The following is a 27,211-nucleotide window of genomic DNA, read 5'->3' on the forward strand; positions in this document are numbered from 1 at the left end:
GCTATTACACCTACTAGGACTGAGGGAAGTTCATGTCTCACTATCTGAGACATGGAAAAACCAGGGATGTGATGTGATCTCCAGCAAAGGTAGTTGCTGGGGATGTATTGATATAGTGTGTTTGGGCCTGGTTTTTAGGAATGGATGGCAGGTTTGGTAGTGGGGCTGTCCATTCCACTTCCTCAACTCCAGATATTGTTTGGCATCAGACGCCACAGGTGCTGAGGCTGGATCATCAGCAGCTTCATAAAGTTTTGCAAAGCCATGGACAGAGTGAGGCTGGGTGCAGCTGAGTGTGCTGGAAGGCTGCAGCCTCAGGAGAAGCCATATACCTGCCCAAGGTAAATACTGGACTGTATACAATGTGTTATGTTCGTGCGACTGCAGCTAGTCGTAGCGTATAGACAGGGACGTTTTCTGTTAAGTTAGTGCTGGACAAGCAGAGTTTATTTTGTGTTATGCCTAAAGCCAAGGCTGTTTATTTGTTTTCTTGTATTGGATAATAAATGCAGGCAAAGCCTGTACTTGGACTTCATTCGTTTGAGCCTGTTGACTGCTGTTCACACTGCAATCCTGCACTCTACTGAGCAAATCCTCCCACACCAGATAGGCCGAACCAGGGAATTACACATGCTGCTATGCTCAAGAAGCAATCTCTCCATGATAGGTACCTAGAGTTCTCTGTGAGGCTGCTAAAGAGAAGAGTCTGCAAGCCCCAGGAACCTGAAGCATCCACCTACTGGGCACCTATGAGAGCCATGACTGGGACGTTTTTCTATGTTATGCAACTGCATGACCATGAACATGGTATAGACTGACAAATCCCTTTAAGGGTAGCTTCACACACACATGTTCATTCTTCAGCGCGTACAGAGCAGGAGCGCGCGCCTCCCATACACTCCCATTATGAGCGGGAGGCTAACGACATTCCTCTACCTTTGCTCAGTGGGAACGGGGCCTTAGTGTTGGTGCCCAGCAGCCCATTACTGTATATCTATATATATATATATATTAAAGCAAGGATACAGAAATACTTCGATAATGAAGGGCTATAACACAGGATTACACTAAGTAACCAAAATACCTTTGTGCTAGTGAAACCTTACGGCACAATGGATTTGAAAGGACAATGTACTGTAGAAAAATCCTAACTGCTGAAAGTCTATTGTGAGCATGCACCCCTGGCACACATCCTGGCAGGAGAGCTCAAGTTAATATATAGCCCTCTGACTCCAACCATCTGCTAACTGCAGTATGCTGAGCCATTAACACAACACTCTGCATTGCAAAGTTCTGTGAAGCATAGAAAGCCCTTAACCAAGTCATATTATTAATTCTAGCCCGTGACATGGATATGAAATGAACGCCACATCCAGGAACATCACGCTTTTGCTCTCCCTCATTAGCAAATTGCTGCAAAGTGCAATTGTATGGTAATAAATATTCAGCCAAAGCAAGGGCTGAAGTGCTGGCTGATCTCCGGTTACAGAGGTCTAAGCTAATGATAAGATGATGCACATATTCTACCAGTGTATAAAAACTGTCTAATAAGCCTCCACCATAAATGACATATGTACAAGCACACCCTCAATAAAAGAGAGTGACGCTTGTCTAACCTAAGGGTACTTTCACACAGGTCGGATGTGCATGTGGAAAACCTGCAATGCATAATGCTACCAGTCATGTTAACTCTGTTAAAGTGACTCTGTACCCACAATCTGCCCTTCCCAAACCGCTTGTACCTTTAGATAGCTGTTATTAATCCAAGATCTGTCCTGGGGTCCGTTCGGCAGGTGATGCAGTTATTGTTCTAAAAAAACAACTTTTAAACCTGCCGCCCTGTGTGAAATTGTCGTGGCCTAGAATGTCTATGCTCTAACCTTGCACAGCATCTCTGTCCTTCTTCCCTACTCGCCTCACCGTTAGAAATGGCCCTGGCAGCATTTCTCCTATTCCTCACTTGTCTGAACACTGCACAGGTGCCTTAACAATCCAGCACATGTGCAGTGATCAAAACAGGTGAAAACCTGCCTGGAGCATTCCTAATGATGAAGAGGGCAGGGAGGAGGGACGGAGAGGCAGTGCAAACCTAATGCAGAGACACTCTAGGCCACGCCAATTTGACACAGGGCTGCAAGTTTAAAAATGTTTTTTTAGGACAATAACTGCATCACCTTCCGAACGGACCCCAGGACAGATCTTGGATTAAAAGCAGCTATCCGAAGGTACAAGTGGTTTGTGGGTGTCAGATTGTGGGTACAGAGTCACTTTAAGTTATCTGTTTGAAGAAAATAAATAAGTCAAAGTTAAAAACAGAATGGCCAAACATGAACAGCCCTAACTTTACTGGGGAAATGCAACTGCCAATTTTCTGTACTGAAAACGCTCAGTGGCAAACCAATGCGATCTGGTGCGGATTTGCTCATATGGATTTCTCACCAGAAATAGTGTTTTCTGTAGAAGCAATCTGCTGTACATACGACTATTATCTAGCATGTTGTTTGCAAGTTTCTTGGACAAAATAGCCCCTGCCTGCAAGTCCTGTGACTGTTCTACAGAACTAATGGGGCTTTTCAGGACTTTTTCATTTTACTTAAAGGGGTTATCCAGCGCTACAAAAACATGGCCACTTTCTTCCAGAGACAGCCCCTCTCTTGTCTCACGCTTGGGCGGGGTTTTGCTGCTTAGTTGCATTCAAGTGAATGGAGCTTAATTGCAAACCGCACCTGAACTGGAGACAAGAATAGTGTTGTCTCTGAAAGAAAGCGGCCTCGTTTTTGTAGCACTGGATAACCCCTTTAAATACATTTACTGACATCATTCTTTCCCCACTTGCCAAGGTGCAAATGCGATATCATGTGATGGCACAGGCTGCTCAGTTCACTTTCTGCCTGTACACACACCTATCTACGGTAACTATCCATGAAACTATAAACAAGCCCTGAAAAAGAGCATTTATTAAAAAGCACAAGCATGTGAAAATTCTTACGCAGGCAAAAGATCTAAATAATACAAGAAAAGTGAGACTTAAAGGGGTAGTGCGGCACTAAGAAATTATTCACAAAATAACACACATTACAAAGTTATACAACTTTGTAATGTATGTTATGTATGTGAATCGCCCCCTTCCCTGTGTTCCCCCACCCCCGCATGTGGACCTGAAAGTGTAGTGTACCATACATACCTGACGCGCGTCGTCCCCGATCTTCTGTCAACAACGTAATCTTCAGGAGGCCGGCCGAATTGCTGCAGCCGTCCCTGATGCCGGCCCCCCCACATTACAAGTTGTATAACTTTGTAATGTGTGTTATCTTGTAATTAATTTCTTAGCGCCGCACTACCCCTTTAATACAGTTAACAGCAAGACAGATGGGGGTACATCCTCATGCAAGGTGGGTGCTGAGAGTACATACCCAGAAAGCATCTCTTGGGATGAGTTTTGAGTTCTTCGTCTTTACTATCTGAAGCTAAAAATATCAAAAATGAAAAAGAAAAGAAAGAAGAAGAACAGAGCATTGATACAATGGTTTAGAAACAACTAGCGGCTTCTTCATTGTTCTAATAAAGGTTCAGGATTCAGCACAACTCTATACAGAAGTAGAGGTAAACTCTAGTGCCCATTATTATAACACAGCATCCACCAACACGTCTTACTGCAAAAACACAGCTAATGGGGGGGGGGGGGGGGTAGATGTGCCATCAAAGAGCATTACAGGCCCCTCACATACAAATGCTACAAGTCCTCTATAGGAAATGTACACTCCTCTCTATATAGCATTCATCACAGCTTCTACAGTGACAATGTAAGGGACATTACTAGGCTGTGGTGTGGTGGGTGGCAGATCACCCCGCTGGGAACACAAGTAGCAGCTTACTGCAATTCCTCTTGGGCATCATATTATGGCTGCATGACCAATCACCCATTGAACTGGCTAATGTGATATAACTTGTTAGCTGGTGTTAATCCTGCTAGGATCTTTCAATGTCGGCATTATGACAGCAGCCAATCTGATATCTAAACTCTTCTAAAACTTTCTGAAAAACCAAACTGTGGTTAAACACAGCACATCATTTCTGATCACATAGTAAACATGTCAGTGATACAAACACAGATAACGTCATAGGAGTCAAAAGAATAGCTTGTGAAGAGTAGGGATAAAAGACAGGGAAATATATCTTTGACACCATATTTCTAGAATGACAGGCTATGCCATCCATCTTCCCATCATACACTGTTCCAACAAAGATTCTGAACATTGGTAAAGCTTAAAGAGTCACTGTCGTATTTTTTTTTTTTGCAGAAATCAATAGTCCAGGCGATTTTAAGAAACTTTGTAATTGGCTTTATTAGCCAAATCTGCCATTATCTGCATGTAAAAAGCCTTTTCCCAGGTCCCCCCCTCCTTCTTTTTCATCCACTCTGAAAAATCTGAAAATTGTGACTTGTTGCAGGAGACGTCCCTGTCTGTTCTAGGGAGAGGGGAGGGGGGAGGAGGAAGGAGGGAGTTAGCCGGCAGCAGAAAGCAGATAACAGAGGATTACAGGCACGGAGCTGGGTGACAGCTGTAATCCGAGCCCAGACAGGTCACTGGTGACTGTCACAGGAGATATCCCGTGAGGGATTTGTAGATTAACTCTTTGTTGTCCTGTTTTGGTCTTTTCTTTAGCTCTCTCCATAGGAGAACAATGAAGACAGGGGGGAGAGCTTCAAACTGCTTTTTCATGATAAAAATGCATTTTTTGGATAATAAACCCAATTACAAAGTTTCTTAAAATCGCCTGGACTATTGATTTCTGCAAAAAAAAATTCACGACAGTGACACTTTAAACATACATTCAAGAGAGATTTATAAATGTGCATGGCTTTGTTAGATTTACCCTTCAGAGTGGTGAGATGGTGGCGTTAGTCTGCTTATTGCTGTCAGGGAGCCCCCTCCATAGTGCACAGATATTTTTTATTCTCTTTAAAATTCACAGGATAGGCTTAGAGGTGAGCTGTTTGCCAATAGTACACATACGTGGACTTTCTTTCCATCACTTGTCTGGCCAATCACAGAAAGGCATGGAAGGCATGTAAGGGCAAGAAGGGGATTAAAGCACAAAAGTAGCTCTGGTCTAAGTGGTAAGCAGCTTTTCAAGCAGTCCAATAACTACCAGAGGGTTTTACCATACCTTATAAATATTAGTAATACACTTACATTCTGGTAAAAGTTTTTTATGGACTGCACCTTCATCCTACACATCACTCCTATATAGCCAAAATGTTACTTTACAGACAACATTACAGGTTTCCAATATTGCTTCACAAATCTGTTCTAATAATTCTTCTAGTGATCTAGTAATAACTACTGAAATAGAAATCAGTAAAAAAAAAAAAAAAAAGTACAATATTTTCTGTGTGAAGCAGTAGTCTATTCTTAACCACTTTCTAAACAGATTCAGTTATTCTCTTTTTTTTAAAAAAAGCAAAAATGGATTAATTTTGTTTTTCAGATAGTTGTAATATTAGACTGTTTTTTATTTTTATATCAGTACACTTTTTTTCTGGCATGGGGAAAGCAATAAAAAATGCAAATACATTACTCTTTTATTTTTTTTTACTTTGCTTAAAGCGACTCTGTACCCACAATCTGACCCCCCTCAAACCACTTGTACTGTCAGATAGCTGCTTTTAATCCAAGATCTGTCCTGGGGTCCGTTCGGCAGGTGATGCAGTTATTGTCCTAAAAAACAACTTTTAAACTGGCAGCCCTGTGCCCAACGGGTGTGGCATAAGGCTGGTACAACCTCTCTGTCTCTCCTCATCACTAGGAATGCTCCAGACCGAAATGTCTCCTGTTCCCCACCTGTGTCAGCCCGGCACATGGGCTGGATCGTTAAGGACCTGTGCAATGTTCAGCATGGAGAAAATGTTCCAGTGGCATTCCTAATGATGAAGAGGGTGGGGAGGAGGGACGGAGGGGTGGTGCAAAGATAGGGCACAGATACTCCCGTAGGGCACGGGGCTGGAAAATAACTACATCACCTGCCGAACGGACCGCAGGGCAGATCTTGGATTAAAAGCAGCTATCAAAAGGTACAAGTGGTTTGGGGAGGGGGGGGCAGATTGTGGGTACAGAGTCGCTTTAAGAAAGAATGGCTCCTATCCTATGTAAAGTCAGGCTATGGTTGTAGAGAGGTTCATGCAGTGTATGGTCTATGCTATTACAGACAACATGGAGCAAAGGAATTGTTCACAGGGACAGACTTACATAGGAGTATCTATTCAGTAAGATGCTGAAAACCCAGTACTCTCCTATATACTGAAATCCCACTATAACATACCCTCACTAAGGCTCTGTTCACATCGCTGTGATGGATTTTGTCATAACAGACATTGCTGGATCTGTCAAAGACCGGCATCAACAATGCCCCACAGAACTACTGGCTTGTAGTTGGGTCACTGTCGGGTTTTGTCATGCTGAGAGGACACAAAAATTCCATCTTATAGTAAGAAACTACATTTCCAACAAGCGCCTTATGTCTCCTATATACAGGGTGATGCAGAGTGAGCATCTCGCTATGTGCAATGAGGACAGTGAAGTAAAGTGGACTAAGAACACCACCCTCCATTTTCATAAAGATCTTTAAAAAAAAAAAAATCACATTCAGGGAGAAGCCATTTAGTCATGGTGGGGGTCATTTACAATTATGCGCCCCTGGTGTACGCCACTGAAAAGGCACAGATTGCGGCCTTCTTCGTGGCATATGCCAGGGGTAAGCCCTGCTTGTCTGATGGGCAGACAGGGGGCTGTGGCCTCCTCCCACAAGTTGACACGGTTTACGCCTGGAAACAGAGGTAAACTATGCAGAAATCTATACCTGCTCTGAAGGTTTGTACCTGTTAGTAAATGCAGCCAGGTAAATGGGGGCGGGACTTTATTTAGGACTGGCCTACAAGTACTCCAGTCCACCGTTGTGTTTATAATGCAATAATCACTCAATGACTGTAAGAATGGTTTATGAACAGATGTTTACTATGACTACATTACAGAACACAAGTTATGTCATGCGATACACGGTATACTATTTTGTTACAGATAATGCTATAATACTAGACAAAGAATACACTGCTATAATTTTGTCCCCTGGGGGACTTCTAGTATAAGTACACTGATCTCTCATAGAGATCTATGCAGTATAGTTGTACTGCATAGATCCATCAGATAGCCATTCTATTGCTTTTGGCTGCTGCAGCCGAAAACAATAGAATGCCGAGCCGGGATCAGCGCAGTTATGGCACAGACCCCAGCCGGTGTCGGATGCAATGATCGCCCCTCCGTGACTATGTCGCGGGGGGGGGGGGGCGCGATCCACACCACTAGACACCAGGGATGGCTTAAATACAGTATTCAGATGCAGCTGTCAACTTTGACAGATGCATCTGAATACTTAAATTAACGGGCACGGCAATCGGACAAGCAGCACCCGGGACCGCGGCGGTCCAGAGCGGGGTCACCGTGCGGCCCCGCCCTGAACTCCCCCACCTGCACAAGGACGTACAGTTACGCCTTGTGCGGGAAGGGGTTAACCTCCAGTAAGTACTGAGCCTGCACTGATAATATCAGTATAGTCCTGGCTTTGGAGTCCCTGCTGTGTCGATGTCAGACACAGGAAGGGACCCTGCACTTCACCACACTGTGAGCTGCTTCTCACCAATGAGACGTGCCTCACAGTTTGAGAAGTGTTGCATTAGACAATTGAGAAACAATCAACTAGTAGTAGGCAGATATAGAAAACACAATGGACAGAGAAGAGACAATTGCAAAATTCTATAGAAAACCTATAGCTACTGCTAGAGAGTGTAATGACAAAGTAGATGTTATTTGCGTATTTAAGAATGTAGTGAAATTACAACCTAAAATATAGAAAAGTAATAAAAACTAGCATTAAAAAGATTAATTTATCTTTTTGTAACCCAAAACTCACGTAGTAGATTGTTCACAGAAAAAGACCACCTGGTCCATTTAGTCTGCCCAAACAGTATTTCCTTTATTATTATGTTAGGATATATACAGTATTTTCCTGTGTATAAGACTACTTTTTAACCCAGGAAAATCCTGTAAAAAGTCAGGGGTCGTCTTGTACGCCGGGTATGGTCCTATTGGGCGGGTGCTGAGAAATCTCGGAACCAGACTGGAGAATCTGCGGTCGCTGCATATGGTGAAGCTTAAAAAGAGCCGCATCCCTGATGTACGCAGCGTATTAAGGGCAGCGCAAGCATCCGGGGTATGTTAAAAAAGAGATACGGTAGAGTGGCGCTATGTTCAGAAAAACACACCTATCACCCGTCTGAACCACCCTTGTATCCTACCGGTATTACAGTACCTCCTTCTCAGATCTCACTGCAGTTTGATGTTTTTTATTTATTTGGTGTGCATTGGAAGAGGGGTAGTCTTATTTGGCGAGTATATCCCAAACTCTATATTTTAACTGGAAAAGTTGGGGGTCGTGTTATACGCCGGAAAATACGTTATACTGTATGTTTATCCCAGGCAGGGTTACATTCAGTTACTGTAGATTAACCAACCACATCTGCTGGAAAGTTTGCTCTAAATATTTACAACTTTTTCAGTGGACTAATATTTTCTCATGTTGCTCCTGATCTTTCCCCAACTAACTTCACATGGTGCCCCTTTTTCGTATGTTTATCCATTAGAAATACTTCCCTCCTGCACCTTATTTAGGTTTCGATCATGTTCCCCCTTTCCTCCTGACTATGCTGATTTAGTCTTTCCTGATTTTATGCTTTAGACCATTCACGTTTTTTTGTAGCCTGCCTTTCAACCTGTTCTTTTTTATTAATAAATTTTGTAGGTGAGGTTTCCAGAACTGGACACAGTATTCCAGATGTGGCCTCACCAGAGCTCTTTACAGCGGGATCACAATCTCCCTCTTCCTACTGGTTGTACCTTTAGCTATACAGCCCAGCATACGATTAGCTTTCCCTACTAAGGCCCCCTTCACACGTCCGGAAAAACCGTCCGGACGGATTTCCGGACCCATAGTCTCTAATTGGTCACGGACACCCTTCCGGATTTTTCGGGAAGGGTGTCCGTTCCGGAAAATAGATCCGGAAAAAAATAGGACATGTCCTATTTTTGTCCGGAATTCCGGCCCGGACGCCCCCATAGAAGTCTATGGGAGCGCCGGAATCACAGGCACTTTCCTGATGTACATCAGGAAAGTGCCCGTGATTCCGGATGACTGAGAGCCCGCCGGCAGACCCCCCCTCCCCACCACCGCCCGATCACCAAGCCACGATGCCCCCCGACCGTACATCAGCCGCCGCCCGACCCCAACCACAACCCCTTCCCCCCGGCACGGACATCGGGACAGGGCTGCCAGCCGCCCGATCATCCCGCCACCGCGAGCCGCCCCCGGACCGTCTCAGCAACTCACCGGCTCCGCCATCGTCCGCCTCTGTCTCCGGGCCATCAGCGCCACCGTCCCTCCTCCGGAACGGAGCAGCGCCAGGGATCACCAATTCCGGCCCCCCGGACCTTCAGTGCCGATTTCCCCCCCGACCGGAGCAGCGCCGCCGCCGATCTCTACATCAGGCCCGGACAGGTGAGATGGCCATCATGACTCCCATCATAACCTGGCAGCAGGTCATGATGGGAGTTGTGCTTCTGCAGCCTGTGGCCATGCAGGTTGCAGAAGTACAACTCCCACCATGCCCTGTTGACAGGTCATGATAGGAGTTGTGCTTCTGCAGCCTGTGGCCATGCAGGTTGCAGGAGTACAACTACCACCATGCCCTGCTGACAGGTCATGAAGGGAGTTGTGCTTCTACAGCCTGTGGTCATGTAGGTTGCAGAAGTACAACTCCCATCACGCCCTGCAACCTGGGTGGCCACAGACTGCAGAAGTACAATTCCCATCATGACCTGTCAGCCGGGCATGATGGGAGTTGTAGTTCTGCAAGCTGTGACCATCCAGTTTGCATCTCCCATCATGTCCTATTTTTTTCTTCTCATCAGGAAATCCTGAAGGTTTTTCCTGATGGTTTCCTGAAGGTAAAAACGGATTACTGTCAGGAAATCCTGATACTTTCCTGATGACATTTGAGGTTTCCTGATCAGGATTTCCTCAGGCCCCATTCACACGTCCGTGTCAGTTTTTACTGTCAGGAAATCCTGATCAGGAGACCTCAAATGTCATCAGGATAGTATCAGGATTTCCTGACAGTAATCCGTTTTTACCTTCAGGAAACCATCAGGAAAAACCTTCAGGATTTCCTGATGAGAAGAAAAATAGGACATGATGGGAGATGCAAACTGGATGGTCACAGCTTGCAGAATTACAACTCCCATCATGCTTGGCTGACAGGTCATGATGGAAGTTGTACTTCTGCAGTCTGTGGTCACCCAGGTTGCAGTACATGGTGGGAGTTGTACTTCTGCAACCTGGATGGCCACAGGCTGCAGAAGTACAACTCCCATCATGACCTGTCAGCAAGGCATGGTGGGAGTTGTACTTCTGCAACCTGGATGGCCACAGGCTGCAGAACTACAACTCCCATCATGACCTGTCAGCAAGGCATGGTGGGAGTTGTACTTCTGCAACCTGGATGGCCACAGGCTGCAGAAGTACAACTCCCATCATGACCTGTCAGCAAGGCATGGTGGGAGTTGTACTTCTGCAACCTGGATGGCCACAGGCTGCAGAGGTACAACTCCCATCGTGGCCTGCATGGTCTCCTGGCCGCCGGGGGGGGGAGGTGCCGCGAGTGGCCGTGGGAAGGGGAGGGTTCGGGGGGTGCCGCGAGTGGCCGCAGGGGTGCCGCGATTGGCCGCGGGGGTGCCGCGAGTGGCCCGGGGGGTGCCTCGAGTGGCCGCGGGGTGGTGCGGGGGTGCCGCGAGTGGCCGTGGGGGGTACCTGCAGACAAGGATGCGGACGAAGAGGCAGCAGGAGGCCGGGGCAGAGGCGGAAGGTGAGTGGAACTCCGGACGCTTTCCTGATGTGCATCAGGAAAGCGTCCGGGGCCCGGGCGCTCCCATAGACTCCTATGGGGGCGTCCGGGCCGGATTTCCGGACGAAAATAGGACCGATTCTAAAAAATCCGGAAGGGTGTCCGTGTCCAATGAAAGTCTATGCGTCCGGAAATCCGTCCGGATTTCCTGATAGGAAATCCAGGTGGTTTTTCCTGACGTGTGAAGGGGGCCTCACAGTAAAAACTGACACGGACGTGTGAATGGGGCCTAAGTAGATCTGATATAAAGCAAGTTTTCAATATACATTCATCATATATATATTTTTTTATCATGCTTAAAGAGAATATACCATCAGGCCTGGCCTGAAGCACCCCAGTGGGAGGAAACCCCCGCCCGTCTATGATTCAGCGCAATTGATTCTAATAGAGTAGTGTCAGATTTCATGAAAGTTCAGCTTTGTTTTAACCCCTTAAGGACAAAGCCGAAAATGGCTTTAAGGACCACAGCTATTTTTTTTTTTTTTTTTTCCTCACCTTCTAAGAGCCATAACTATTTTACTTTTCTACCTACAGGGCCATGTAAGGTCCTGTTTTTCTCAGGAACAAATGTACTTTGCAACTGCACTTTTCAATCTACCATAAAATGAATATTATTTTGGGAGTTTCGTTATTTATAGGGGGGTGAAATTGGGAAAGAGAATGCAATTCCACAAATTTTGGGGTGTTTCTGTGTTTGCGTAATGCACTCTACGGTAAAACTGATGTGATATCTTTATTCTATAGGTCAGTCTGAAAACAGAGATATTCATATTTAAATAGTTTTTTTTTTATTTTGACTTACAGGGCTGTATGGGGCATCATTTTTGCACCATGATTTCTAGTATTTATTAGTTAAATATTTGTGTATATATAAGATGTATTGATCACTTTTTATTATTTTTTTTTTATATAAAATATCATTTAAAAAATCAGAAATCCTGGCCTTTTTTTTTTACCGTTTTTTGTTCACGCCATTCACTGTGCGGGACCAATATTGTTTTATTTTAATAGATCAAAGAATAACGCACGCTAGGACATATAATGTTTGTTTATTTTATTATTTTATGGTAAATCGTTTTTATTAAAGCAGAAAAAACAGTTAAGAAATACAGCAGGACTAAGTGACGTCCAAAACATGAACATGTACTCAGATGAGGGTGAGCCCTTGCAACACAGCAAAAAAAAATAAACATAGTCAGATGCTCCATAAACATAGTACTAATCGCATAGGAAGACAGTCCCGGGAGTGTGATCCAATAGGAAAGCATAATATCATTCACCCATAGAAAAGGCAAATCTTCCAACAGAGTTCTGAGACTTCAACTCCAAGACGTGGAGTAACTGAATGACCAGCCCTTGAAAAAGGTGAGGAAGGGTCTATCTGCACATCGGAAGACTGACAGGTGAAGCACCACTGAACATCATATAGGGCATCACATTATATTGGAGAAACTTAAGTAAACATAGAAGAAAGACAGAAAGAAAAAGCGGGCAGGGAGCCCGTCAGAGGTGTAAGAAAAAGAGAGGGGAAAAGAGAGAGGAGAGAAAAGAAGCAGGGACAGAAGAGGGAAGGGGGGGAGGCAGGAAGGACATAAAAGGGGGGGAGGGAGGGAATGGGGAAAGGAATGAGGGACCATACCAGCTGGAACCTACCCCAGCCAGGCCTGCAAATCAGAGGTAGCTCTAAAAGCATCCCAAGCAAACCAGACCTTATCAAAGAGGGCAGGTTTGTCCGAGTCATCTGCCACCAGTTCCTCCATGCGTCTGATCTTGTTGAGAGTTTCCACCAACTCCACTCGAGAGGGGGAACAGGACTGCTTCCAATATCTTGGAATGACCGCCCTGGCCGCCCCCAGAAAATGCCTGAGCAGGCCTTTCCTGACCAGGGGCAGAGAGCCCGGGATAAGCGACAGTAGGGCGATCTCCGGAGAGGCCGGCACTGCTGAAGAACATACCTTATTATAGAGTTGGAAGACCGCTGTCCAGAAAGGCTGTATAATAGGGCAGGTCCACCAGATATGAATATAAGTACCCCGGGCACCACTACACCTCCAACACAAGGGGGAGGCAGAGGGAAAGACCGCGTGGAGCCAGTCCGGACAGCGGTACCACCGACTAAGAATTTTATAATTGCGTTCCTGTATCCTGCTGGAAAGAGTTGTCTTGTGAGTAAGAAGAAAAATCTTAGAGAGATCATCCTCTGAGAACGTCTTGTTCAAATCAGTTTCCCACTGCAGGATAAAGGAGGGTTTCAGGTCTGTCTCCAAATTGCCCCTCAGCGCTCCATAGATCAAAGAAATTGTGTGGGTAGGTGGGGTCGACTGGATGCAAAGGTGTTCAAAGGGTGTGAGGTCTCTGTGAATCTGGGAAGCAGGGGAAAGTGTGCTGAAATAATGTTGTAGCCTATTATGAAAGAGCCAAGCTCCAGGGGAGGGTGCCGGGTCAGTTGTGGGGGGGCATAAGCGGGCGCCCACTAGGACTTGATGGAGACGGGGCTTATCATGTAGGGGGATCCCCAAAATAGAGCGAATGTCCTGATCCCAAGCAAGTTGGGGATTACTATATAAAGGAGTCAGTGGTCCCGGTCTAGATGACAGCCCCTGTTTGTGAAATATACGGTCCCATGTGGGCAGTAGCACTCGGGTCACATATGGAATCAGCGTGGAAGAGGGCCTATCCCTTGGGGGTAACCAGGGTAGAGCAGAAGGGCATGCAGGGGACAGGGCCGATTCAAACGAGACCCAACGCTTCGTGGTACGGTGATGGCAGAGGTCTAAAACCCTCGTAGCTACAGTAGAATAATAATAGAACAGGATATGTGGGAGACCCGTTCCCCCCCTTTCCTTTGCTCTTGCTAGAGTCCGGTACCTGATGCGGGGCCCCCCCGGGTCCCAAACAAAACGGATCATAAGAGATCTGAGCCTATCCAAAAAGGCTCTGGGGAGCGTCATAGGCAGGGCCTGCATCAGGTACAAGAGCCTCGGCAATACGTCCATCTTAAGTGCCGCCATTCTACCAAACCACGAGAGCGAGAGGCCTGACCAGGCTTTCAGATCCTTCTCAATAATGCGGAACAATGGGGGAAAATTGGCCTCAAAAAGGTTGTTGAGGTCCGAGGTTACCTCGACTCCTAAATACCTAAGGCTCTGGTTCTGGACCTTAAACGGGAATTGAGTGGCAATCCACTGGAAGTCATCACCGGACATAGACACGTTCAAGATCTCCGACTTATGAGTATTCACCTTATAATTGCTGAGCGACCCAAACTCCTCAAACTCAGCTAATATCGCCGGTAATGAGATGCGTGGGGAAGTAATGTATAAGAGCAAATCGTCTGCATAAAGTGAAAACTTATAAGTGGACTGTCCAAAGGCCAGGCCAGGAATAGAGGCACTCCCCCTCAAAGCCACCGCCAAATGCTCCATGACAAGAACGTATAGGAGGGGCGAAAGAGGGCAGCCCTGTCTCGTCCCGTTGCAAATGGCAAATGAAGAAGACAGGGCGCCATTCACCCTCACCTGAGCAGAGGCACCATTATAGAGGGCCAGTATGTAAGAAAGCATAATAGGTCCCATTCCCAGGCCCTCAAGAGCCAGTTTCAGGAAGTCCCACCCGATCCTATCAAACGCCTTCTCCGCGTCAATGGAGAGAAGGCAGGCAGGGATCTTGTGTTGTTTGGCAGCGGCCATAAGGGAGAAAGTCATGAGGGTGTTGTCCCTGGCCTCCCTCCCAGGCACAAAGCCAACTTGGTCATAATGCACCAGGGAGGGAAGCAAGGGACCCAGCCGCATGGCGAGGATCTTGGAAAATATTTTGATGTCTATATTAATCAGGGAGATGGGGCGGTAATTGCCACATACCTCCCTATCCTTTCCTGGTTTAGGAATTACGGAGATGTGTGCCCTAAGGGCCTGAGGGGGAAAGCTTGATCCCTGGGAGATAGAGTTGAAGGAGGACAGCAGTGGGGGGGCCAGAGCACTCCCAAAGGTTTTGTAAAAACGGGCAGAGTAGCCATCAGGGCCTGGACATTTACCGTTTTTAAGGTTCTTGATGACCAAATCCAACTCCTCCCGAGAGATCGGCTCCTCCAAGGCAGACCAACTATCATCGGGGAGGGTAGGGAGCTTATGGTTAGCAAGGTATAGCTTAATTTTTTCAGACAGTTGCGGGGCAGGGAGATCAGCGTATTTATTCTTCAGATGGTATAGGGTTTCGTAATAGGAACGGAACTCCTCCACTATCTGGCCTGTAGAGTGTATTTTCCCTTTAGTAGGAGAGTGTAGGGAGAGTATATAAGTGGAGGGTTTGCGTCTATGGAGAGCTCTCGCAAGCCACGACCCACTTTTGTCAGCATGCTCATAGTATCCCCTATGTAATTTATCTCGTAGGCAAGCATATTTCTTGTCTAAACATGACAGAATTTGTTGCCGCGTCGTGGAGATAAGGGCCTGCGTGGCAGGCTGACAGGATCGTTTGTTTTGTGCTTCTAAAGTGGCTAGCTCCTGAAAAAGCCTTTCAAGCTTCAGGGCATTTGCTTTTTTAAGACGTGACCCGTGCGCCATAAAAACTCCCCTAAGGGAACATTTCAACGCCTCCCACTTTATGGGAGCAGCAGTATCATCTGAGCGATGTACTTCCACAAATGTGGAGATAGTGCTCTGGATCTCCTTTAAGCATAACATGTCCTTTAGCAAATTATCATTCAGCCGCCAAGAGAAGGGTCTAGGGGTGAAATGACTAAATTGCAAACTGGAGAGAACAGGCGCATGATCAGACCATATTATTGAGTCTATGGAGGCACTAGGAGCATGCGACAGCAGCGGGTGACTGACAAAAATCATATCTAGCCGACTGTAAGAGGAGTGGGTTGGGGAAAAGTATGTGTAATCTTTGACATCTGGGTGTAAAACTCGCCATAAATCTACTAGGTGTCGGGAGTGAAACTCATTCCGTAACCTACGGAGCGCTGAGAAGGAGAGAGAGGACCTACCACTGGATGAATCGTTGTTCGGGTCCCAGATCCAATTAAAATCGCCTCCCAATATCACCAAAGACGTCCCAGCAAACTCATCAAGCTGCCGCAGAAAGTCGATGGCAAAGGACACCTGCCCCTGGTTAGGAAAGTAAACAGACGCAAGGGTGAGCTGTTGACCCGCATACATAAATTGGAGAAACAGGTAGCGACCGGATTGGTCTCTTTTAATTTTGAGAACCTCAGGTTGAAAAGACCTATGGAAGGCTATGGATACTCCCTTACTTTTTGCCTCATCATTGGTAGAATGGTACCACGTTGGGTACCATTTATTCAGTAATTTAGGACATGCAGAGGTCTGGAAATGGGTTTCCTGAAAGAGAGCAATAGAGACTCTGCGCTTCTGCAGGTAATAAAGTATTTGGCTGCGTTTCTGAGGCACATTCAGACCCTTTACATTAAAGGTGCATACAGAGAGAGCATCCATAGTCTTCTACTAAGTGGAGGGGGGAGGGGGGAGGGGGGAGAAAGGGGAAGAGGAGGAAGGGAAGGAGAGGGAAGGAGAGAGGAGGAAAGGAAGCCAGGGAAGGCACAGAAGGAAGAAGAGAGAAAAGAGAAAAGAAGAAGAGACGGGCACATAGAGAACAGAGCATAGCACATAACAGCAGTAAAGTGGTGCCCAACACATGCGGCCAAAGGCAATACAAGGCTGTTAGAACGTGGACAGCCGGCTGTCCACTAACCCTAGGAGGGGCAGTGAGAGCCAATACAGAAAGAAGGACAGCCATCAAAACCCCAACCCACACCACCCGCCTCCCCCCCCCCCCCATAACTGACAGCAACTGAACACAGGTATAATACTCAACCAGCTTTCAAGTGAGCATGGCCAAAATCTGGACCATGCCTAACAAGAAAAATAAGAAAAAGAAAGAAGAAAATTCGGGAACCCGCGACTCGGGCCGCCAGGCAACATAGTGTCCAACCATCCTGGAAAAAGAAAAACAAAACTCAAAGCTAAGCTCTATTCGAGCTTAAATAAGGGCCAACTTGCATGCAGTAACGCCAATTCAGGTGACTGGGCTCCTAGAAGAGGCTGAACCGGAGGAGCGGTTTTTGCGGGTCACAGCCTGCCATCTCTCACGTCTCGGCGGGTCCATCGGACACAATATAGGTGGCCAATCCGGCAACGCAATCATTGGCAAGTCCAAAGAACCCAGGAATGTCGGGAGGTCCCCCAGATGTCGAAACACAACGGATTTGCCCTTGAACCGCACAATCAGCTGGAAGGGATATCCCCAACGATAAGGGATTTCTTTCTCTCTTAGGACGGTAAGTAGGGGTTTCAAGGCCCTGCGGAGCTGGAGCGTGCGGCGGGCCAGATCAGGCAGGAGAATTACTGGTGCGCCATCAAGATCTAATGGGCCCTTACTTCTGGCGGCCAACATGAGCCTGTCTTTCACCTTGTAAAAATGGACCCTGCATATCACGTCGCGGGGTGGTGCATTATCAGGAGGCTTGGTGCCCAGGGAGCGGTGAATTCTATCCATTTCCACCAGATCAGTGTTGTCAGGCCCCAAGAGCAGGGAGAAAAGGCGTTGCACCGTGGACGCCAAATCCGGTGGCAACACAGATTCAGGAATGCCCCTCAGGCGTATGTTGTTCCGCCTATGGCGGTTCTCCATATCTTCCTGCATGGTGAGGAGGTCAAGAATCTTGGCAGAATGATCCTGCAGGACCTGTGTATGTAAGTCCAGTCTGTCAAGTATTTCTTCCTGTTGTTTGTCTAACTCCACCACCTGCTGGCCTATATGGCGTATCTCCCCTCTAATGGCGTCCACCTCCTTTTTATAACTACTCTCCAGGCGTGTGACGCAGTTTTCAAAGTCAGTCTTTGTGGGTAACGCTTTGAGATATGATTTAATGTCCCACTCCTCATCCGATTCCTCCACCTCGGAGTGGCGAGAACGACTTGAGGGGACCGGAGACACAGTACCTGCAGGGTCCTGAGACCGCGTGGTGGTGGAAGCGCGGGTGCCGGCGGCCATCTTAGATCCCGGGCTTGCTGGCGCGGCTTTCTTCGGACCGCCGAAAAAGTTCTTAATCGAGCCCGGATTAGAGGCAGAAGAGGCAGAGCGGGTTCCCCGTCGTTTCCCCCGGTTCATGGGGGTAAGAAAATAGTGCTGGTTGAGCTGAAAGGGGGTGCAGGGAGGCCGTCAGGCGCGGAGCTGAGTCTCAGTGCGTCCTCACTCCTCCATTAGCAAGCCACGCCCCCTATTTTATTATTTTTATGTGTTTTATTTATAAAATGGGAAAAGGGGTAATTTAAACTTTTATTGGGGAAGAAGTTTTGGCATTTCTTAAAAAAAACTTATTTATTCATTTTTACACTTTTTAAGTCCCTTTAGGGGACTATAACATGCAGTCATTAGATTGCACACACTAAACAAAGCTATGCCATAGCATAGCATATATCTGTATAATCTGCTATTTCTAGACAGAGCCTGCCGGGGGCACAATTCATGCTCTAAAAAGAGCAAAGAAAAAACAGCACCAGAGTTGCTGTAATTTGTCAATCCATCTAAGAAAAAATCATAAAAGAGATTTTAAAAAATGCATGTATATGCAAAACTTTGTATCAATAACAACTATACTGTAAGAAAAATAAATGACATTTTATTATCCCTCCAAAAAGGGTCAATAAAAAGTTTTAATGAATCTGAAAATGCCAATAAAAAGCAAATAAGACCTCACATGGCTACGTGGGCAAAAATAAAACAATATGACTCTTGAAAGGCGGCAATGAATAAAGTATGAAAATGGCTTGATCAATAAGGCACAAAATAGGCCAGTCACTAAAGGGTTAAAACTAGAGATGAGCGAACCTGGAGCATGCTCGAGTCGATCCGAACCCAAACTTTCGGCATTTGATTAGCGGTGGCTGCTGAACTTGGATAAAGCCCTAAGGCTATACACACACATTATAAATATATATATATATATATATATATATATATATATATATATATATATATATATATAAAAACATACAATAAAGAGGTTATTTAAAAAATAAATAAATAAATTCCAAATGTACAGACTGTCACAAACCTGTAAATAAACGACGTTTGGTGTTCAGATCATTTGCCACGCGGACCTCAGTGCACAGTTTCAGCATCAGCAGCATAGTAACTATCATAATGATACTTTGCCAAAGGAGAGGAGACTCAAAATGGCGCCCAAACCTGATGAGGAACAAAAGTTGTTTTCCTTTAGTGTTGTTAGCCATACTATTTAATGTTAGATGGTCAGATATCAAGAGGAAATAGTGACTTTATCATAGACAGCACAAAAGCCACGAGGCACTCACTAGTAAGCATACAATACAACTGTGTAGAAATCTGAATTTTCTAACACAGCACTTCTTTCTGGTTACAGCGGTCTGCAAATCCCTAAGATGTTTAGCTGATCCACTATTATTCAATGTGAATGGTTGTACCTTGTTTTGTTACTGTGTCCTGTGAGCTCTAAAGGAGCTAGTTGTACAGAATAATGCTGCGTTTACGCGGAACGATTATCGTGCGAATTTGCACGATAACGATCTAATTCTAACGATAATCGTACGTGTTAACATAGAGAACAATCAAGCGACGAGTGGGAAATCGTTCATTTTGATCTTTGAACATGTTCTCAAATCGTCGTTGGTCGTTCGAAAAAAATTCGCAGATCGTTCCGTGTAAACAGTGGTTCACCGATTTAACCTATGTGCGAGATAGGCTTGCGCGATCGCAGAACGATTTTGCCATACGATATATCGTTCCGTCTAAACGCTGATCATTATTAAAAAAAAATGTTACTTCAAAATCGTTAATTGTTTCCTTATGACCTGTTCTGTGTTTATAGTCTGTTCCTGGCTTTGGCTTCAAAAATCTGTCGGATAAATCTCTCTCATAAAGCACCCTAAAACAAGCCATGTACACATGAGGATTTATGCTTTTCTAATATTGTCTATCCCCTTCTTTATATACACTATAAAGGAATTCCAGGGTTCTCTGTTTAGGATTGGGGGAAAAGTTAAAAGATGGTCTCTCTATCACTCTTTGGAAGCTTTGCCTATTGAATTAAAGAGTAACTATGTAATAGGTAAATTGTCACTCTGGGCAATTCCACAAGAGACTCATTACTTTTTTTTTTATCTTAGAGTAGTGGTTCCCATCTGGGGTGCTGCAGGACCCAAGGGGGAATTATGACACAGTCACTTTTAAGCATCTTTAGAAGCTCACTGTAACACAGGATGAGCAAGCCAAACATTAAAGCGGTTACCAGACATTCAGCATTTATTAACACATAGCTGCTTGTGCATATAAAACAATAAACATCCTATGCTTACCTCTCCGTGCCCCCCGGTGTCCTGTTGCAATGTCGCTGGTGTCACAGCTGAATACAGAGCCTCAACTTCCAATCTCAGGAGTGACAGCATGCTCAGCCAATCACTGACAGAGTCAGGAAAGCCCCATGGCCAGTGATTGGCTGACAATGGAAGAGTGTGGACAGGTAAGTATAACAAGTTCATTGTTTTATATGCACCAGCAGCAATATAGTTAAAAAATGCAAAACGCCGGACAACCCCTTTAAGCCTGCAGCCTATGGGATCTCGGAATATAATCTCTCCAGCAGATACAATGATATGATGTCATCACGCCTGCTGGAGAATCCGTCTCCATGGCTCACAGGTTGGAGCCAGAAAATGAAGAAGGGCTGCCCAGATTAAACAAGTATGTTTTTTGTTTTTTTTACTGGTGCACAGAAGGGAGGGAGTGGAGGGCATTAGTACTATGGAAGGCACAGCAAGGGGCATTAGTACTATGGAGAGCACAGCAGATAGGGGCACTACTACTATAGAGGTTAAAGCAGAGGGAGGCATTAGTACTATGGACTAGTTGCCGCCCCTTTATCAGCCTTATGCAGCATCATAAAACATCTTTTTTTTGCTTTGTGAAGCTGCTGCTGCGGCTGGTAGCCTTGGGGAACTGCACAGTAGATCTGCTCCCTGCTGCCACCTCTGTCCGTCACAGGAACTGTCACAAAAAAGGTTTTCTATGGTGATTTGCTCAGACAGCAATGGAAGCAGAGAGCACTGTGTCAGACTGGAAAGAATACATCCCTTCCTGCAGAACATCCAGCAGATGATAAGTACTTGAGATTTTAAATAGAAGTAATTTATAAATCTGTGCAGCTTTCTGACAGTTCATCGCGTAATGGATCCACTAGCGCCATTTTCTGAGCATATCATCAGAAAAGACAACGCAACCCAAATGTAAACCAAACCTAATGTTTACATAGAGGCAGTTCACACTTACTGAGAACACTTGACTGGGTCAGAGACCACTGGACTGAATGAGCTTAGAGCCACATAGGAATGGTGAGAAAGCAGCAAACTAAGCAGATGTACATACAACCTTAAATGGAGTTTTACAGAGCCCTATATTATTACTGAGCCGCAGAATTTTACCCATGTAACAGATTCTTTGAGATCCTAATAAAGTATCTTATACAAACAAAATGCGGTTCAGGGAAGAAAAAAAGAAAAAAAAGAGCGCTGCACCTCACACCTATGGCTGATACTAGTGCCCCTAGGCTAAATAAAAAACACATCAAAATTTTGTGTATGAATTGATCAAGCCATACTGCCCCATGTACCATCGTGCAGGTATCTGATACACATGGGTCCCTACACTAAGTCCACACCGTGCCAGTCAGTGGCCACCAACCCCGCAGGCGTGCACAGTAAGGGAACGGGGGCCATGGGACGGCCCTGCGACCCCCATGCCACAGGACCAGACCCAAAAACACCACACCAGAACCCGGCCAGCACCGCCGGCGGAGAAGGTTGCCCCCAAACAGCACAAGTCTTCCCGTTCCCTGACTGTGCACGCCTGCGGGGTTGGTGGCCACTGACTGGCACGGTGTGGACTTAGTGTAGGGACCCATGTGTAGCAGATACCGGCACAAGGTACATGGGGCAGTATGGCTTGATCAATTCATACACAAAATTCTGATGTGTTTTTTATTTAGCCTAGTGGCACTAGTATCAGCCATAGGTGTGAGGTGCAGCACTCTGTTTCTTCCCTGAACCGCATTTTGTTTCTCTCTTTTCTCCGTGTTTTTGCACTCCTCCTGGTGAGACCCACATGACCGCAATTAGCAGGAGACACCTGAGTGCACATGGTTTTAATCCCTCCTGTTTTTTCCCATTCTGTTTGCTGCAGCTATGGTGAGTGTAATTCCTTATCCAGACTTGTGCTGCTTGGGGGCGACCTTCTCCGCCGGCGGTGCTGGCCGGGTTCTGGTGTGGTGTTTTTGGGTCTGGTCCTGTGGCATGGGGGTTGCAGGGCCGTCCCATGGCCCCCGTTCCCTGACTGTGCACGCCTGCGGGGTTGGTGGCCACTGACTGGCACGGTGTGGACTTAGTGTAGGGACCCATGTGTATCAGATACCGGCACGAGGTACATGGGGCAGTATGGCTTGATCAATTCATAGACAAAATTCTGATGTGTTTTTTATTTAGCCTAGCGGCACTAGTATCAGCCATAGGTGTGAGGTGTATCTTATACAAACAAGTTTGCAGTAAAATCTGCCAAAAGAACACTGATTTATATCCAATGGCGTGGTCACATTTCCCTGCCCACAAATCAAGTATAGAAACCTAAAGAGGTATTCTTCTCTCATAAAGGTATTCCCCTAGCCACTGGGTTGGGGATAACAAGGAGATCGTTAAGGGTCCAACCCTGGACCCCCTGCCAATCCTAAGAACTGGGGCAAAATAGTCCCTGGAGTGAACTGTGTGCACAGCCAGCTCTCTATTCATTCTAAATGGTGTGCTCGAATATTCAGCTCTTAGCAATGTTGTGAGCCCCGATAAAGAATGAATGGAGCTGTGTACCATTCATCCTGGGAATAATTTTGTTCCAGCAGTCAGACCCCCACCAATCTGCTTGTTATGTTCTACCCTGTCAATAGCTATGAATAACTTCATAAGATGGGAATACCCCTTTAGGGTGAGTTCACACGTAACGGATTTGCAGCGAGATCCGTTGCAGATCCTGTCCTGTACATTCAATGGCAAACAAACTCGCAGCGGGATGCACATTCTGCTGTGTGTCCGCAGCCCACCCCGTTAACCCCCTGGCCGGCCAGAGCATATATATCACCTGGTCCCCGCTCCAGCTTGCTTCAGGGCTCCCGACGTCTTCACGTCCCGCTCAGCTAATCAGTGCGCTACGGCGGGGCAGCGCACTGATTGGCCAAGTGGGACTTGCCAGGAACCTCCAAAGCAAGCCGGAGCGGGGACCAGGTGATGTATTCACTCCGGCTGCCGGGGGGTCCGGCAGTAGTAAAACAGGCGGAATTCTGTGGCGGGAATCCCGACTGTCTCAGTGTGTCATAGTCCGTCTATGGGAGAGTGCACGCTCCCCCGTTGCTGCCGCTCTCCGCCCAAAGAAGTGACATGTGACTTCTTTGAGTGGAGAGCGGCGGAGCGTGCGATCTCCCATAGACAGGCTATGGGACACAGACAGGGGGGGTTCTGTGGCGGAAAGTTCTGCCGTGGAATTCCGCCTGTTTTACTCAGTGTGAACATACCTTTTACCCTTAAATCATAAAGTGAAACCCAAAAAGGTACCACTAACTGGGGTTCAAGTGCCCTTTCATAAGAGGTTACTTACCAGAATAATATCCTTAGGATATTGGCTACTAACAGCATGAGGCAAACATAAACTGAGAAACCATCTGCATTCTGGGTTCTTCTAATGTCTCTGTACTGGGGTATATATGGCACGATTCCTCCAAATATCATGGCGGCTGATGCTCCCCAAGAAACGAGCCTATGTATGGCAAATACAAGCCATTCTGTCCCTTTTTCCTCCATTGTGCCTGAGGTCACGTTACTCCTTTAGCTTTCTCTGGCTTCTCTCTGTCCAGCAGAGGTTATAGGCCTAGATTCTTGGAGTTAGCCTGATCGCTTCCAAGATGGTGATCGACTGCTACATCCCATGACGCTACCTGCGGAGAAGCATAAAATAAAGCATAGAATTTACACAAACTACAAAGTAATAAATGCTGGCCTCTATAGAGTGATGTGTTCATCCATAACTAGGATATAACAACCTTATAGTCATAGAATTAGTCATAGGGGTAACCACCATCTGCTCTTAAAGACTTACAGCAAAGATCAGCTTACTGGGGCCACTGACCTACTTAATAGGACCTAATACCATGCATGCCACTCCTAACAGTGCTGTAACACTCCCAATAACCGGGCATTGTGAAGATCCCTTTTATCAGGCTCCAGTAAAGGGATTCTACACTCTGCTTGTATATTAGAAAGCTAGGCAAACTGACTGTACTTAAAGGTGGTTGTATTTGTAGCAGTGAATATGCTATATGCATGGGCTTTAGCATAGGGAACCCAGTGGCTGATCAGGCATATACTCACAGCTAGCTTCACAAAAGGGTTGGGATATTTTGCCCGGGGTGTTTCTCCTTGTGATGTGGCCTCCCATCATTCCGTACAGGAACACACTAACAACCATGTGACACTATACATTTGACTTATTATATATTAACTTGCATCATCAGAAGCTACTGATAAGCGACCGGTGTGGCAAAGGAAGGAAAGGGCAGGGACCGACTGCTAATTCCCACAGCTTAGAAAAAAGTCAGACAGACAGACATTAGGTTTCCTGGTCAACTTGTCCTCCGTTTTTGGGTGTGTGAAGCTTGTGGTTTTGGACAACAATGTTATAAGCATAAAATAATGACGTCTGGCATCATATAATAACAATGGGACATAATGTGAGGTTAGTTAGGGAAGAGATCAGAAACAACATGAGAAAATATTACTGGGTCAGCCCTCTTCTATCCAATGTGTATACGCTCCTTTCAGAACAACCTCTCCATTGTAAATGGTGATAAGAGAAGATACAGCGCCACAGTGTCAGGTACAAGGAGAATGTGCTGTGGCCTCTTTGTCTCAGTCTATGGCATGTATCCCTGCGGTCCCTCCCCACTAATCAAACAACCATTGTATATCCTGGTGATACACCAGCTATACCGGTAGTAGGAAACACTATGGTGGACAGGAGGCCTCAGAGCAGAAATCTACATGTGGCCCAATCAAAAGGGAAAGATGCTAGGACACTAAGGTTCTCTGCTAATGTAACAATGCAAATGGGGGCCCCACAGTGCATCACCCACTACTGGGGCACAGCCTGCCCATGTATGTTACCCCCTCTACAGTATATTGCCCATAGCTGGGGTACAGCCTGCCTATGTATATTACCCCCCCCCCCTTCAGTATATTACCCATAGCAGGGGCACTGCCTATGTATGTTACCCCCCCCCCCCCCCAACACACACACACCTACAGTATATTGCCCACAGCTGGGGCACAGCCTATGTATGTTACCCCCCAACACACACACACACACAGTATAATGCCCACAGCTGGGGCACAGCCTATGTATGTTACACCCCCCCCCCCCCCCCCCCCCCCCTACAGCATACTGCCCACAGCCTATGTATGTTACACCCCCCCCCCCCCCTACAGTATACTGCCCACAGCCTATGTATGTTACACCCCCCCCCTACAGTATACTGCCCACAGCCTATGTATGTTACACCCCCCCCACAGTATACTGCCCACAGCCTATGTATATTACCCCCTACAGTATACTGCCCACAGCCTATGTATATTACCCCCTACAGTATACTGCCCACAGCCTATGTATATTACCCCCTACAGTATACTGCCCACAGCCTATGTATATTACCCCCCCTACAGTATACTGCCCACAGCCTATGTATATTACCCCCCCTACAGTATACTGCCCACAGCCTATGTATATTACCCCCTACAGTATACTGCCCACAGCCTATGTATATTACCCCCTACAGTATACTGCCCACAGCCTATGTATATTACCCCCCCTACAGTATACTGCCCACAGCCTATGTGTATTACCCCCTACAGTATACTGCCCACAGCCTATGTGTATTACCCCCTACAGTATACTGCCCACAGCCTATGTATATTACCCCCTACAGTATACTGCCCACAGCCTATGTGTATTACCCCCCCCTACAGTATACTGCCCACAGCCTATGTATATTACCCCCCCTACAGTATACTGCCCACAGCCTATGTATATTACCCCCTACAGTATACTGCCCACAGCCTATGTATATTACCCCCTACAGTATACTGCCCACAGCCTATGTATATTACCCCCCCTACAGTATACTGCCCACAGCCTATGTGTATTACCCCCTACAGTATACTGCCCACAGCCTATGTGTATTACCCCCTACAGTATACTGCCCACAGCCTATGTATATTACCCCCCCCCCTACAGTATACTGCCCACAGCCTATGTATATTACCCCCTACAGTATACTGCCCACAGCCTATGTGTATTACCCCCCCCTACAGTATACTGCCCACAGCCTATGTGTATTACCCCCCCCCCTACAGTATACTGCCCACAGCCTATGTATGTTACACCCCCCCTACAGTATACTGCCCACAGCCTATGTATATTACCCCCCCCCCCTACAGTATACTGCCCACAGCCTATGTGTATTACCCCCCCCTACAGTATACTGCCCACAGCCTATGTGTATTACCCCCCCCCTACAGTATACTGCCCACAGCCTATGTATGTTACACCCCCCCTACAGTATACTGCCCACAGTCTATGTGTATTACCCCACTCTGATCATCATGTAGATGTGATAGATCAGCACGGGTCACTGTCCCATCCACAGATCCCCTGGGTCAGCCCCCCTGTACATGTGTGTACACGCACATATAATAACATACCGGGGGGGGGGGGCTGCTTACAGGGACATCACTGCGCCCACAGCTCAGACCCCACAGAAGTGCAGTCACAGGATGCCAGCCACCCCCGCTCTGCGCATGTCACAGGGACTACAACAGCTGGAGGGCTGCTGCCCCTCCCCCGGGTGACAGAGCGGCCCCAAACACGAGAGCTCAGCCCGCAGCCTGGACCTGGCTTACCTGCTGTCAGCCGGCATAAAGCTGCAGCCTCGCTCCCCCGGCGGCTCCTCGGTCCCCGGTGCTGCCGCTACGTCTGTCACTGCCTCATCCTCCGGACAGCAAACTGATTGGAACCCCGACTGGAGGGGCGTGGCGTTGCGCTGTGACGTCA

At 46.6% G+C, this 27,211-nt stretch overlaps 1 protein-coding gene across 3 annotated transcripts in view; it reads right to left on the reverse strand.

Moving 5' to 3' along the window:
* Positions 1-27,211, reverse strand: part of SLC66A2 (solute carrier family 66 member 2) — an 87,505-nt gene extending 60,294 nt beyond the window's left edge. The window contains exons 1-4 of one of the 3 annotated variants that reach the window (XM_069957896.1): positions 27,061-27,209; positions 23,708-24,044; positions 19,095-19,228; positions 3,414-3,467 (exon numbers count right to left, since the gene is read on the reverse strand). In XM_069957896.1, the coding sequence (XP_069813997.1) occupies positions 3,414-3,467; positions 19,095-19,228; positions 23,708-23,910 (391 nt within the window). In that variant the 5' untranslated portion in view covers positions 23,911-24,044; positions 27,061-27,209. Of the gene's footprint in view, positions 1-3,413; positions 3,468-15,993; positions 16,126-19,094; positions 19,229-23,707; positions 24,045-27,060 lie in introns of those variants that run through there. The other 2 variants (XM_069957898.1, XM_069957897.1) reach the window with 2 other exon arrangements.

This window comes from Dendropsophus ebraccatus, chromosome 2 (genome assembly GCF_027789765.1).
Source record: "Dendropsophus ebraccatus isolate aDenEbr1 chromosome 2, aDenEbr1.pat, whole genome shotgun sequence".
NCBI lineage: Eukaryota > Metazoa > Chordata > Amphibia > Anura > Hylidae > Dendropsophus > Dendropsophus ebraccatus.